We start from the raw sequence: 15,260 nt of genomic DNA, 5'->3' as shown, positions 1-15,260 counted from the left end.
TTCTACTGGAGCCTTTATGTGACTGTATTTTCACAGCCCACAGTACTTCAATACTGTACAATATTTTCTCAGCCACGATATAGCGGGGGAACGCTGTAACTGGATGTATCAGGTTTAATCAAGCCCAACAACATATCACAGTAGGCGGGCGTGGCCCGGGCGGAGCGAGCGAGCATCCATCACGCGTCTGGATGGGCTCATTTCTCTCCATCTCCCTCCTCCTCCTCCTCCTCCTCCTCCTCCTCCTCTTCTTCTTGGCAGTTCCATCGACCCGCCTCGCGAGCCCGTGCTAATTAAAAGTCATTGATTGGCCCTGAGACCCGAGATGCAATCGCGCCGTGCACACGTACTACAGACACCGCAAATGGCTCTCAGCAAATTGTCGGTACAGTTAGGAAGGTTCGGGGGTGGGGGGGGGGGGGGGGAATCTGGCCTTTTTTTTTTTTCTCTCTTTTCATCGTGACTTGAACACCAAGGGAAAATAAATACCTACAACAAAAGTGGGAAAATGTGTCGTGTATTTGTTAGTGTTTCTGGGAATGGACTGTACCATTTTTTCATTCTGGGGCAAGGAAAAGGGTCCCAATGGCAAATCAGGAACTTGAGTGAAAGTGTAAAGAATCACGCGGTGTGGCATTTTCATTTGTTTGTCTGTCCGTCCATTTGTTAGCTAGGAAGCTACTTCCTGGTTCACAGAGGATGATGTAAGAGGATGGAAATGTACCATTTTTCATTTTTGGGCCAAGGGAAAGAGCAAAAAGAAAACAATTCCTCAAACAAATGTGAAACCTTTTTTGTTTATTTTCCTGGCTCGTAAGACGACAGCACTGTATCATTTTTATTTTTATTTTCTGAGCGTCGTGACTATGTGACGCGATTTCAAAGACAAATAAAGCAGCCTCGTCCTTTTTGCGGCACACTGACAAAATGACACACTTTGCTCGCATTGAATAAGACGTCGCTCGTCCCCGTTGAACGCGGAACCTTTACCGCCGATCTGAGATCTGCGTCGGTTCCACCGCGGCTTGAATTCCTTTTTGGGGAGGCGTGTTAGCTGCGGGAATAACGAGGCCCTCGGAAATGCAAAGTGCCCGGGTCGTCTTTTCAAAGCCAAGTGGTCGCGCTTAAAGACGACGGGAGGACTTTTTAATTTGATGGCCATTAGACGCCGAGGGTTGAATAATGGATGAGCGCCTTCTTCGCTTACTGTTTTCTGCGCTGCTCTTAAAAAAAAAAACAAATTCAAAATTATAATCTGCATGTCCTTCTCTTTGTTATCCAAGGTGTCCTTCTTATCACTGGAGCTCTTCTTCACACAGAGATCGTGCAAAATAGCCGCATTGGCTCTGTAACAGGCTAAAGTTTACACAGAACCCAGCCTAACCGGACGATGTGTCAGTCTAATGAGATTTAAACCTCTTTCACACAGAGATCCCGCGAAATAGAGCCGTTTGAGTCGACCCGGCATTTATCCACCTGCGCCTTTTCACACAACACCCAGCAAACCGGAGCTCATGAGAGTCAAGCTCCTTTCAAATAGAGATCCTGCCAAACTGTCAAATCATAGCCGCTATAGAAGACCCGGCGCCTTTCATACGGAACCCCGCAAAGCTAAATGCTTTCATCACTTATGAGGGTTAAACCGCTTTCACATAGAGACCCTGCAAAATGACAATATTCGAGTCATGGACGTAAACTAAGGGGGCTTTTACACTCTTTTGCCTTTTCACACGGAACCGAGCAAAGTGTATATATTTTGGTCTGACTACTGATGAGAGTTGAGCTGCTTTCATGCAGAGATTCTGCAAAATAGCCGCGCAAATTTCCTTTTATACAGAACACAGTTTATACAAAACCGTGACGAAAGGAATAAAAGTGGAAAAATAGCCGCTTGGGATCCTTTCACAGCTTTTACCCACATTTTGCCTTTTGCACAGAACCCAGCAAAGGCAGGTTTGCCGCTTTGTTGAACTTCACAACCCCGTTCTGGCCATTTCACACAGACGCTGTCACGCCTCTGTTAGACCTCCGATCTTTCCTCAAAGCCGGAAAGCTTTGACTCCACTTTTTTGTCTATTTTCTTCAAGTTCAGTCAGTGCAGTGCGCAGTGTGAAATCCACACATTTTCCTCTGTCTTCTAGTCTACAATGTGAAGTCCCGCTGGATCCCAGCCGGCTTGTTAGCTTAATTCCCCCTCATCCGCTTTGTTCCCCCTCACGGCTTTTCAGACAAAGTCCTTAGAAATTGCGTCGGCGAAGTTGGGCGCCGACATGAGGATGGATATGGTGCAGATGATGTTGAAGACGCTGAACGCCACCAGGCACAGGCGGTCGATGACGGCGCCCGCGAACTTCCACTGGTCGGCCACGCGCTCCGCCTCGTCCCGCTCGCGGAATCGGTCCGCCATGTAGCGCACCTCCTCCAGGATGGCCTGAAGCAGCGGGTCCCCGTGGCACGGGCCGCCGCCCGCGCCGCCTCCAAACCCGCCCACGCTGGAGACGGAGCCGGGGCGGACCGCGGCGTCCAAGTTTGGGGCGGGCGGCGGCGGGGATCCGCGGAGGTGGGGCGGCAGGCGCGCAGGCGGGCTGCGGGACCCCGCGGGGATGTTGTTGCACCTCTGGGTGGCGTCGGACAACGACGAGGGCTCCTCCACCCCCTGTAAGTAGAGCAGGCTCCCGTTGTTGTTGGCGCTGGACTTGGCGTGGAGGTGAGGTTGGCGCAGGGGGGCCAAGTTCTGCGGTTGCAGCGGGTGCAGGGCCGGATCGCCGTGGTTGGGGATGCTCCCGCTGTGGGAGCCCGAGGAGCAGCGGCGCAGGTGGGGGGCGCAGGGGGGCCTGCCCGGCTTCTCCGTCTCGCCGGGGCGCTTCATCCGCAGGAACCACGCCACCCACTGGAGAAGGACCAGCTTCACCTGGGCACAGGAGGAGCAAGCCGCACCCGTCTTTAGAACGAGAGGCAGACGATTCCGCTTCTGTCAAACGGCCGAGGATTTATGACCCTCGATCGCTGTCTGGGAGCGGACCCTCGATTACTTTATGGCAACCCGCGGCCGATAGGATCAAAGCGTAGGATGATTAATTGCGGTCGTAATAGTACAAAGCAATGCACACTGGAAGCAAAAAACAAAAACAAAAAAAACAAAAGTACACTCTGGACTTGCGGTACTGTAGACGATTCCGCTTCGGTGAATGATTTATGACCCTTCATTTATTTAGAGCATCCCACCACAGTGAAGCTGTCAAAGATCAAAGGTAGATTGATGAATTGCAGTCTTAAAACTATGCCTGGAAGTTATCAAATATTTGTCTGGGATATTAGTACATCCTAGGGTGATTCATGACCGTCCTAAAACGACAAGAAGACTGCACACACAAATGAAAACTTGAAGAAAGAAAATGTCCGTCTGGGCGTTTTTAATGATCGGCTGCGGTCGAAAGAGCAAAAACGAGAACGCTGCGTGACCGTCGTAAGACCCGTGGAATGCACACCTGGGGGGTAGCAAATGTTTGTCCTGGACTTCATGACCTCCGGTTTTTACAAGATCAAGGGATGGAATAACAAATGGCATCATGGGAGGCACACCTGGGAAACAATCAAATCAACAACTGGGGTTTTATGACCTCCTGTCGGGGGGGGGCATCAATCGAACCGCTTCGACGAGAACTGTGACCCGTCCGGGCCGCACGGGCAAATCCGGAAAACGGGATTTTGAAGGCAATCTGGTGAAAAAGCGACGCGGTTCTGACTTTTTGGCTCCATTCCAATCCCCCCCCCCCCCCCGCAACACGAAGACGACGCAGAGCTGGAGTTTTCCGCAGGGGTACCGCCGCCTCCTCCGAGTTGGTGGGCGGATCCTGCATTACTGCACTGACTCCGTTGACAGCGCAGGTAAGAGACGGTCCCGAGAATTACAGCGCATCCGAAGCGCAGCATGCTTTCAACCGGGCAGACTGACAGCACCCGAGATGAGTCACTGACTGCACAGGAAGTCCGCAGGGAAGAGGAGAAAAAGAGCTACAACCTAAATATTGATCAAAATGAGGATGGGAGGGGAGGGGAGTGTGCCAGTCTCACCCATTTGGGCATGTTCCCTCCGTTGGGGTCGTGGTGGTGGTACTGCAGGACTACCACGGTGGCGATAACGGACATGCCCACGATGATCATTATGCTGGCAAAGTACTGACCTGGAAGCATAGAACACGATTACTGTGCATTTGGAAATTATACAGAAGCAGAAGTTCCCATGACCTTAGGTGGAAGTACTTTGACGACAGACTCAACAAGGATTTTGTTTTTGGGAGCCTTTTAGCCCCAAGAACTGAAAGTACTCAGAACCATAGTTCTCGCAATTTCAGCATGGCATATGGCTACACATGCAATGAGTGCCTTCAGTACTCGGAGCCTTTTAGTACCTGAAACTAAAAGCACCCAGAACCAGTTTTTCAGTTCCAAGTACCAAACGTTACCAGAACTTCAGGTGCAGACGCAGCTACAAATGAAATAGGAACTTTTGGTTTCGAAAACTGAAAGTATCCAGAACCCAAATTCCTGGAACTTTAGTCTAAAATATGGTGACTGTTGACACCGGGAGTCTTTTAGTCCCAAAAACTGAAAATACACAGAGCCAAATTTCTTGGAACTTTAGATAGAAATGCAGCTACATACACAATGGGGGCATTCGGTTCTGGGAACCTTTTCGTCGACAGAACCGAAAGTACCCAGAACCAAAGTTCCACAGCGCCTTAAGCAAAAATGTGGAGCAGATACTTTCAGAGCTAGGAGCTTTTTAGCTCCAGAACCAAAAGTTCCCATAACTGCAGGTGAAGTTGCAGCCACAGAGGAAACGTGAACTTTTGGTTCCCAAGCCTTTTAGTTTCAAGAAATGAAAGTACCCAGCACCAAGAGCTCTACGAACCTTTTCATGTAAATGCGGCTCCAGACATGTTGGGTACTACTAGGTTCTGGGAGACTAAAAGGCTCCTCGAACTGCAAGTATCTCCTGTAGCCGCATTTGCACCTGACAATCCAGAAACTGTTTGCTCTGGGGACGAAAAGCTTCTTGAAAGTGAAAATGAAATACCAGTTGCATCTGTAGCCACGTTGCCAGCCAAAGTTCCAGGAACTTTTGGTTGTGGTTACCTTTGGCTCCGGGAACCAAAAGTACATGTCGTGTCTGTACCTGCATTTCAGCCAAAGGTTTTGGGGCAACCCAAAGCACCCAGAACCAAAGGTGGTTACAGACTCTACACCCAGTTCCTAAAATGTAGCCGTGCTTCCATGTAAATAATGTCGTCGTCCCCGTTTAGCCACAAGTGTCCTGTCTTTGTCGCACTTTGATATGCACGCCACGCTTTCCAGGTTGTAAAAGCTCTTTAATGAAGTCTCTCATTCATGCAATGTAGTCGTGTTTCAGTCCCCGTAAAAGTGTGATTAAATATGAAACAGTGCCAGCGGTGCTATAAAATATGATGATATGAGACTTGGGGTCCGCCAGCATGAACCATTCCCACTCAGTAATAAGCCGAAAAGCAGGACGTGACAAGGGCAGGAAACGGGAGCTAACAGGGGCCGTAAAGTCCGAGTCATGAGCTAAAAACAAATAAATAAAGTGCTGAAACTGCAGCCTAAAGTGTAACGCATTTTTTTTTTTTTTTCTTTGGCTTTTGTGGTCACACGTAATCCAATAGGAGCCGCCACGACGCGAGTGGTCTTAAGGCGCTGAGCATGCAAGTTTTCTAACATTCGCTGCTAGCACGAGCCATGAGTTAGCTCTGCGGTTGTCTGGCTAGCTGCGATTTAGGTCAAAATATGCTTCAAAGTAGCACAGAATGATGACTGTACTGCGCAGCCGGAGTTACAAGCAAAGTTTGCTAACATGAGCCACAAGCACTAGCTAATAGTTGCCTGGTTCCCGAGTAGCCGGTTCCAAGGCCTAAAAGGCTTCTGGAACCAAAAGTAGCCTACCCATTACGTCCGTAGCCGCATTATGGAAACCTTTGGTTCTGTGTAGTTTCAGTTCAGGGAACCTTCTACTACCTGGAACCAAAAGTACCTGTAGGCGCATTTCGAACTTTGAACTGTGGTACCGTTGGCTCTTGATCATTTTAGTTCCTGGGGACTAAAAGGCACCTGAAATGGAAAGTGCCTTGTCTCACTGCCGCTGAATTTCCACCTTAAGTTCCGGGAACTTTTTGTTCTGGGTTCTTTCAGTTCTTGGGACCTAAAGGCTTCAAGAACCAAAAGTTCCTTTTGTTTCTGTGGCAGCCAAGTTCCACGCTATATTTACACGATTCAAAATACGAATCAAAACGTACCTATGAGAGGGACCGAGTCGGACGTGGCCGGCATGATCTCGGCCACCAGCAACATGAACACAGTCAGCGACAGCAAGACGGTAATCCCTTTAAAATAAAAAAATAAAAAAAAAAGAAGATTTCAAAAAAAAAAAAATAGAGTAAAAATGAAATAATAAATCACTTTCATGCCGAAAGTCAACGTGAGTCTCCTGGCTGGGCGAGCGGCCAACGTTATTTGACGAACCACCGTGAGGGCTCATCCGCTAAATTGCTTTTCGACATAGTGTAAAACTCGCCGGGCATTTATTCTGCATCCAACAACAGCGCTGTCGTAATTCACATCTCTGAACACGAACAATAACCAAAAATGCTTCTCTGGCATTCTCTAAATGTCCTGATGTAAAAGGTGCCTAAGTCAAAAGAAAAGAAAGACTGTGTCATATAATACATCGACAGCATTATTCAAATAAATACTTACATAAATACTTATTTGTTTTTTTGTTTTTGTAAAGGGTATATTAACTTTTTTTTTTTTTTTTGGGGGGGGGGGGGATCAAAAGAACATACAATAAATAAAAAATATAGTTATCAAACTAAATAAAAAATAAATAAATACATATGGTTTATAAAGACAAGGATACATTCCAAATAAGCCATTTAAAATGTATATTTTTTAAAATTTACATTGATAACTTATGTACATTTGGCTAGTAATGACTAGAATCTATGATTCAGTCGACACACCCCAGTTCAAATGCCAGGTCAATTAAAAAAAAAACAATTTTTTTAAAAAAGGGAATTAATTTGGGGGGAAAAAATTCAAAATTTATTGTAAAGCTCAATTGAAAAAAAAAATCGATCTTTAATCGAGAGGGTCAGTAAAAATGAACAACAGAGATCATGTGGTCAGGAGATGTCAGAAAAAGCCAACTAGAACATCTGAACTTTATTTGGGCTGGCAGGGATGCGCCGACTCCCATGTCCCATGACTTTAAATGCGATCGGTTCATTCTGAGCACAGCCACACACACACACAAACACACACACACACACACACACACACACACACACCCCACATTGGAACGAAGTAACTTCCTAAACAGCTGTAACTCAGTAACTGTAACTAAGTAACAACTTCGTAGACGTGTACGTGTCTTTGCTAATGTCGCACATTCACTGACAACAAGGATTTTTTGGAAGGTATTTTTACTTCAAAAGAATCTGGAAATAAACCACTAAATGATTCATGTAAATTCCTCAGTAAATGAATCTTGAAGTCGATGAAGACTTCCTCTCCCAGGTCTTCGGCCTCGCATCGTTTTGTAACAGCGCTCCACTCCCCCCCCCCCCCCCCCCCCCCCCCCGGTCTACCTCGTCCTCCACCTTCTCCCGTTTCCTTTTTGCTGGCTTCCCCCCTTCATCCTGTAATCTCCTCTCCCTCTTTCATCCCCCCTTCTTTCACTTGCCCGATCGACGTGCGCCTATTAGGATCATATTTCCCGCATATTCGCAGAAAATGGGGGGTGGGGGGGGGTGGGGGTGAGGGTGTGGGGTGGGGGTGGGGGGTTGTCCCAGTTGGAGACTTTTACTGCACACATCAAAAAGATTATTATTTTTTTTTCCCCCCCAAAAAAATATCTTGCTGACTCTAAATTATCTGCATTTGTGTGCACGTGTGTGTGTGTGTGTGTGTGAGTGTGTGTGCGCGCGTTTGCGCTTGCAGGGAGCTTCATCATCTCGCAAGAATCTTGATGCAAAATGTTCGGTGGTGTAGCGAGCAATTTTCCAGCCATCTGAACGTCATATGGCAGAAATGCAAAAGTATGTCGTCATTCAAAAAAACAACAACAACAACAACAATTAGGGTTAGCTCGCAATGTTCAGTGTAATGCTAACGCAGTCGATAAGATTAACAAGAAGGGTGGGGGGTGGGGGGGAGTCATAATTCAAAATTCTTTTCACGATGCTAACAAAAGTGGAAAATCATGCCTGAGCAGTGCTATATAAATCGTACTTTTTGAACTTTTTCCCGCTGCAGAACACGTTTTCAATTTTAATAACATATTTTAAATTAATCAATTGATTGACAATGTTTTAAATAATCTGTGTAATCTCCACAAACAAAAGTGAATTTTTTTTTTTGGGGGGGGGGGGGGCCTTAAAAACAGTATACAAATCATGTTTTAATTTTTATTCAGGAATTTATTAATAATAATAGTAGTAGTAATAGTAGTAGTACGCAGTAGTATTACTTACAGTAAAAGGAAATTTGTCAGTTAATTGAATCTGTTTTTATTTTTACCGGAAATTCAGAATCTGAATATTATTATTAGTAGTAGCAGTATCGTGGAAGTGGTCATTTTAGTGGTAATAATAGTATGTAATAGCAGTTGTAGGCCTCATAGTACGAATAGAAGTATAGTATAACAAGTGTAAAATAATATTTTTATTTTCTTTACTGTTTGATTTCAATATTTCATTTTTATTTTTCTTACCTGAAAAAAGAGTATCTGTATTACTATTATTTATTATTATTATTACTAGTAGTAGTAGTACGAACTGTCAAAAATGTATTTTTATTTTATTCTGAACCTTTTATTTGGAGTTTGTGTTATTTTTAAGTTTTCATTTGTATTTGAAGGTTTTTTAATCTATCTTTTCTCTTATTTTTGGATCTGAAAAATAGTATTTACATTTTATTTTTGTATAGTATTGTTGCCATTTTTTTAATGTATTATTATGATTATACCATTTTTTTTATTAACAGCTGTACACTAATGTATTTAATGTATTTTTTGTGGGGGGGGGTTTGTTTGTTTGTTTGTTTGTTTGTTTGTTTGTTTGTTTTTTACGCACCCAGCGAGATCTTCTCTCCCGAGTCTGCGGGTAGCACGAAGATGAGGAGTGTCATGGAGGACAGGAGCATGCAGGGGATGAGCAGGTTGAGGGCGTAGTAGAGCGTCCTGCGCCGTACGGTCACCACGAAGGTCACGTCCGGGTACGGCTCCTTACAGCAGTCGTAGAAAACCTCGTTCCGGGCGCCGGGCACGCCTAAAAGGGTACGTGGATGGAAGTACAGATTTCTGTTTTCACAAATAGGGAGTAAACGTCTAAAAGTGTTGAGAAAAACAAACACTCAGGTAAAGTACCTGAAAAATGGATTGAAGTAGATTAAGGGTGTATTTTGTAGCGGTTGCATGTGCAGCATGTGAAAGGCTGACCTAGGAGGTCCCACTCGCCGTTGGGCATGTAGCCCGAGACGTCGGCGTCGTTCATCTGGAGGTCGAGCAGCCAGCCGTCGTACGTCCACGAGCCGAACTTCAGGACGCACTTCTGGATGTCGAAAGGGAACCAGCGCACGTCCACGTTGCACGTGCTCATGAAGATGCCTGCGAAGACGGCCGGTCGGCGGGATCCGTCCAATGAGTCGCCGCCGCGTCGCGCAAAGGTGACGACGGACGACCGCCACGTGGACGCACCGCTTCCATTTTGATATGCTTTTTATATTATTTGGTTTTTTTTTTTTTTTTTTTTTTTTTTTTTTACATCCCAACAACATATCAAATTAATAACAATAATACAAATCTTTTTGGGACTCTTAATACGAGCAGAATAATATTGTAGTATTTACATTTTAAAGAATGGATTTATCACAAGAAACAGGTGACATTAGGAGAAAAGAAATCTGTGAACTCAAATTGGGATATTGTAAGGCACAAAATCATATTCATACAAATAGTAAATGGGGGAGAAAAAAAAATTTATTAAGAGAATAATGTACTATGACAAGAAAAAAATTTGATTCATCACAGGAAATAAGTAATATTAGGACAAAAAAAGTCATAATAATGGGAGGGGGGGTGTAATCAATTAATTATTTCATCAATTAATATTTGGGGGAAACAAAGTCATAATATAAGGTATAATTTCTTTTTTAATATTGTAAGGGTTAAAAGATAATAGAAATGGTAAATGGGGGTGGGGGGGGGGAATAATTCGGAGCAAAAAGGTTGTAAAATTAAGAGAATACTACAGTTTAGTATGACTCGGAAAAAAATTGACTCATCACAAGAAATAATAGGAGAAAAAATATATATGATAATAATGGAAAGAAGAAGTTGTAATTTTAGGGGGGGGGAGCCCTAATATTAGGTGTAAAAAAGTTTTCATATTGTGAAGTAAAAGTCTGATTATTACACGAAAAAAAAGTTGTAATCTTGAGAGGAAATAGAAGTCCCGCTGTGAATAATAATCAAAATAGCAATGCTGTCCTGTAATTGCCTACAGATGCCACAAGATGGTGGAAAAGGACTACTTTTGTCTCAATGAAGCGCCTCAACTCACTTGCACACCAGGATGCCAACAAATGCCAGAACACAAAAACTCCACCAACCGGTGGAGTGATCGCTCGAATAACGAAAAATGGAGTTGTCGATTTTGAGGCGGCTGGCTGCTGTCCCTAATGTTGTGTCCGGCGAGGGAATCATATTGTGTGCGCCGGTGCCTCGTTGGCAGCGTGCCTCTCCGCTCCCCTCGCAGATATCCATCTCGTAACCTTGAGGCGACGCTCACAAACAAGACTCTGGCTCAGCACGGACCCAAAAATTCCAGTCTGTCGTTTGAAAGCGCCTCTTTCGCGCGGGCTTGACATTTCCAGGCCCGCGCTGGAAAATGTCGCCGCGTTTTCCATTTTTTGGGGTATTTTTTTCTTTTTTCTCATCGAGTCTCCAGAAAAGAAACATTTGTAAGAGCTCTGGATAGTCCGCTATGTGCGTCATGCTTATTTTTAAAACAATTATACATGGATTTGTAGGGTTTTTTTTTAATTTTAATCGAAATTAAAACAGAAAACCTTGTTTCCCCGTCATTACCGCATGATTCTTGCTGTATTGCAACTTAATTCTCATAAAATCCATTTTCCTCATAATATTACGTGTTCTTGAAAAATGACAACTTATCTGTCACGTAATATTGACATTTTACTGAAATAAAATTGCGATTCAACTATTGCGTAATTCCGATTTTCTTATTATTATGGATCCCATGACATTACAGACGTGTCCTCGTGAAATTACGACTTCTTTCGTGCATGGTTACAAGTTGTTTTTTGTAAAATTGCAATGGAATTGTCATAAAGTTGTTACTTTTTTTTCACGGAAAATATATGTATTTTTTTTTTTCCCCCTCGTTTTTTCAATCCAAATCCGGAAAATACATTTTTTGCATAATCCATTGATGCTGTCTGAATGTGCTGATGGTCTGCGAGGTGAAAGTTCAAACTCCACAAATTGTTGTTTTTTTTTTCCCACCCAAATTTGCCAGTTGGCCTTCAGTATAAACTGTGGCTAATTTATTGATGCTGTCAAATGGAATATTTTTGGTCTTATTTTCAGTGTGACCCACCTGGAGGCAAATATTCAGCGTAGCCGCTGGAGTTGACCAGAACGTTGGTCTTGAAGGTGGCGTCGAAGTCGTCGTCTGCACTGAGGAAGCGCGCCAGGCCGGTTAGAACGCGCGCCCGCGCGCGTGTCGGTGTGTGTTCAACGCTTACCTGTTGTATAGCAGAATATCTGGCGTCCAGATTTGGTCGGTGGTGAAGCGAAGGTTTTTAACTCCGGGATGTTCGCTCTGGTTCCACTGGAGATAGTGGTCGAACCAGCTCTTGATCACACACACACACACGCACACGCACGCACACGTGTCCCGTGTTTCTAATTCTGTGTAGTCCATTTTTAATTATGTTACTAATAAAAAAAAAAATATATGTTGAAAAAGAAAAATGAACAAAGAATGACCGCGTAAAAAAAATTGGGGAAAATAGTTTTGACATTTTTTTTAGTTATATCTAAAATATTTCAAATTGAATTGCATTGTAATAAAAACAAACGCAGTAACTCATTCAAATTAACTCTTGAAAAAGAATAAGTTTGAATTTACTGTAATATTTTATGTATTGAATTAATGATGTACGGTTAGAATATGAATAGTTTTTGTTTTTTATTCCCCCAGAGTGACATGCATGTGGTCAATGTTTAATTATGTTACTCATAAATAAATACAGAAATATCAACAATAAATCAGAATTTAAATAATTATTATTACAAATAACGACATATGGTTTATAATTCATTATTTTGAATACATCAATGTAAAATATTTTTCGTGAATGTTAAAACAATCTAAATATTAAATTAATCATACATTATGAGTATTTAGTTGTTTTTGAAGAATAATCATAAAAATATTGTCAAAATAAATAAAGTATTATATCCATATATATACACATCGATATAGTATTAATATGTTCGATGTTTTTTTTCAAAGCTACACATGTTTGTTCTATTTTTGTTTTATTATTGCTAATACACAAAAATAAATTAGAATTCAAGAGTTATGATAAACAAGTATAAAACCATAAATTGTGATTAGAGTAACACTAAAAAATAGTAACAGACGTGCAGAGTTCACCGACTGGCCACAACATTAGGTACGCCATCAAATGAGATGCAGTACAAGAGCTGCGTGGAAAATTCCGCTTTCCCATTAACAAGACGGTGTACCTAATGTTGTGTCCGGTGAGCGCGACTCCCAAGTTTATTAACACCACGAACCTCTCAGGCGTCCTTACCATCCGCAGCCACATGTTGGAGGTGAGCACCTGGTTCTTCTCGTCCTGCCAGCCAAAAATCCATTTGGAAACACTTTAAACATTTTGAACACAAAACGGTCCCACGGGGGCGGCGACACCCACCACGTCCATGATCTGGATCAAACTGAGCGAGAAGGTGACGGTCAGCGGGTGCGAGTCGTTGCCCACGGGGCGCTCCATGCGGTTGTAGTCCTTCAGCAGGTTCTTCAGCAGGTTTCTCTGGTGAGGACCCCCTGAAGACACTGCAAAGGGATTTGGATTTGTGCTCCAATTTGGGTGAAAAATGACAATTGGAGGAGTTGGAGCTGACCTCACTTGACCTCATTTAGCAAAAAAAAAAAAAAAAAAAAGAGGCAGTAAACGAAACCATTTTCGTCCTCGTTTCGTCACATTTTCCGGCCGGGCTCCTCGCGCTCGCTAAAGCGGCGACTGTGCGAGAACAAGGACGGAAGACTCGCGGGGAACATGGCAGATTGGTAAACAAAGCCTAATTAGTGGCAGCAGAAAACTTCATCAGGCTTTTATTGACGCTAACGAACCTGTAATGAACTTACTCTCAAATGAGCATCACTCTCGAATAGATCCTTTTTGTGTGTGGAGTGGCTACGAAAGCATGTGAGGTTAGCACGGCGGCCTAGTGGATGGCAGCTCTGCCTCACAGTTCTGAGGTTCCGGGTGGGAATCTCCAGTTTGCATGTTCTAAAAGAAAACGGGCGGCTTCTGGTGTGCACGACTCGGCCACCGGGGGAAGCATTATGCAATAATATAGAAAAATGAAGAAGACATACACAACTACTGTAAGTGAATCAGTAAAATGCACGAATATTTGTCGTTCTAGCTGTTGCTTCGAGGGTTATAACACCGCAACTATCGATGCTATTCGTTAGCCCGTCTATGGCATGTTGCATTGTGTGTTAGCATGAAGCTTGCGGAAGGCCAAGGTGTGGGGAAGTTTGAAATGCACAAAGTGTAATTCTCTTTTCTCTTTTTAGTTTGACAGTAAACTTCAAATGCCGCTTGTTGCGAAGTGAGTTGAGTTCGCTGCCACCACGCAGCGCTCGTATCTCAAATATTGTTTTTTTGCTCGCAAGTCAAAGCAGAAAAAACCGGACGTCAAGGCGCTGCTGTATTTATGGCTCGGAAGTGCCACAAATCCTTCAATATTTCCTTCGGTGGTCTCGTGTTCGGCGTTACTGGCAACGCCAACAACAAACGCACAAGCGAGAGGCTTTCAAGTTTGTACCTTTCAGCCGCAGCAACACGTGCACCTGCAAACGCACGCACACACACACACACGCAAACAAGAGGGAGGCAGGCAAGATGGAAGCGTGGCGGTCCATACGTGTGATTCCATTGATCCGTGCCCCCAAACCCCCCTCCGCCTCAGTTTGCTTATGAGTCACACAAGAAGATGACATGCATCCCTGAATCGTTTCCCACTCTGGCTAAGAGTAGGCAGAGCAAACAGGTGACACTTTTCTTCTCCAATTTTTATAGTTCCAATAGTAAATACCATCACCAGCTCACCTTGGATCAACGCCGAGATTCCCGAGAGGAGCAGTGCGGCCGAACGCCACATCCTGGTCGACGGAGAGGCGGAGGAGGAAGAAGAAGAAGGAGAAGAAGAAGAAGCGTGGCAGGAGGCAGACGGGAAGGCAGGAATGAGGGTGAGGAGGAGGAGGAGGAGGAGGAGGAGGAGAGGAAGCTGCAGGAAAGGCAGCGAGGCAAGGAAGGAGCAGATGCTGGAGGAGAGAGAGAGAGAGAGAGAGAGAGAGAGAGAGAGGTGGGACTAAAATGGAGAGAGGAAAAAAAGAAAGCGATCGGCAGTGAGGGCGAAGTGGTCGAAGATGGAGGGAGGCTGATGTTTAACGGCTGTCGCTGGGGGCTGACCTTATTCATCTCAACAGAAGAAGACTGAAGGTCAGCGTGTACACCAAAAAATGCAGAATAGAACGGAAGAAGCCTCGAGTGGTCCGGCTGTGGGGGAGGCGGGGGGGCTGGGGGGGGATTCATGTTTTACAGCAGTAAAGTGGATAGTGGCCGTGAAATCATCAATACTATATAAGCAGGTGCGAATGCCAAAGGGGAAAAATAGATTCCATAGAAAGAGTAGTCACCAGTGCCTCAAATGGCTGCTTCAAACCAAAATGGCAGATTCCGTGTGGCAATTCCAGGCATGGGTCCTTGAGACTTTTTGCTGCAACCTGTCGTGGTAGACGTGTCCGCCAAATTTCATGCCAATCGGTGAAACTGGTGTCTTTTTCATGACTAAGCCATGTTGCATTCAAACCAAAATGGCTGACATCCTGTCCGAT

At 44.3% G+C, this 15,260-nt stretch overlaps 1 protein-coding gene across 1 annotated transcript; it reads right to left on the bottom strand.

Annotated features, from left to right (window-relative positions):
• Positions 1 to 1,196: 1,196 nt before the first annotated feature.
• On the bottom strand, positions 1,197 to 14,589 carry chrna11 (cholinergic receptor, nicotinic, alpha 11). The gene is made up of 9 exons (XM_061664593.1): positions 14,473 to 14,589; positions 13,048 to 13,187; positions 12,925 to 12,969; positions 11,848 to 11,957; positions 11,700 to 11,779; positions 9,518 to 9,685; positions 9,153 to 9,347; positions 4,075 to 4,184; positions 1,197 to 2,911 (listed from the first exon to the last, which is right to left on the bottom strand). Exons 1-9 carry the CDS (start codon positions 14,522 to 14,524, stop codon positions 2,225 to 2,227), a joined length of 1,587 nt encoding a protein of 528 aa, XP_061520577.1. The 5' UTR covers positions 14,525 to 14,589; the 3' UTR covers positions 1,197 to 2,224.
• Between the last annotated feature and the right edge of the window lie 671 nt (positions 14,590 to 15,260).

This window comes from Phycodurus eques, chromosome 20, assembly GCF_024500275.1.
Source record: "Phycodurus eques isolate BA_2022a chromosome 20, UOR_Pequ_1.1, whole genome shotgun sequence".
Lineage (NCBI taxonomy): Eukaryota > Metazoa > Chordata > Actinopteri > Syngnathiformes > Syngnathidae > Phycodurus > Phycodurus eques.
This window is presented reverse-complemented; position numbering and strand designations above follow the sequence as displayed.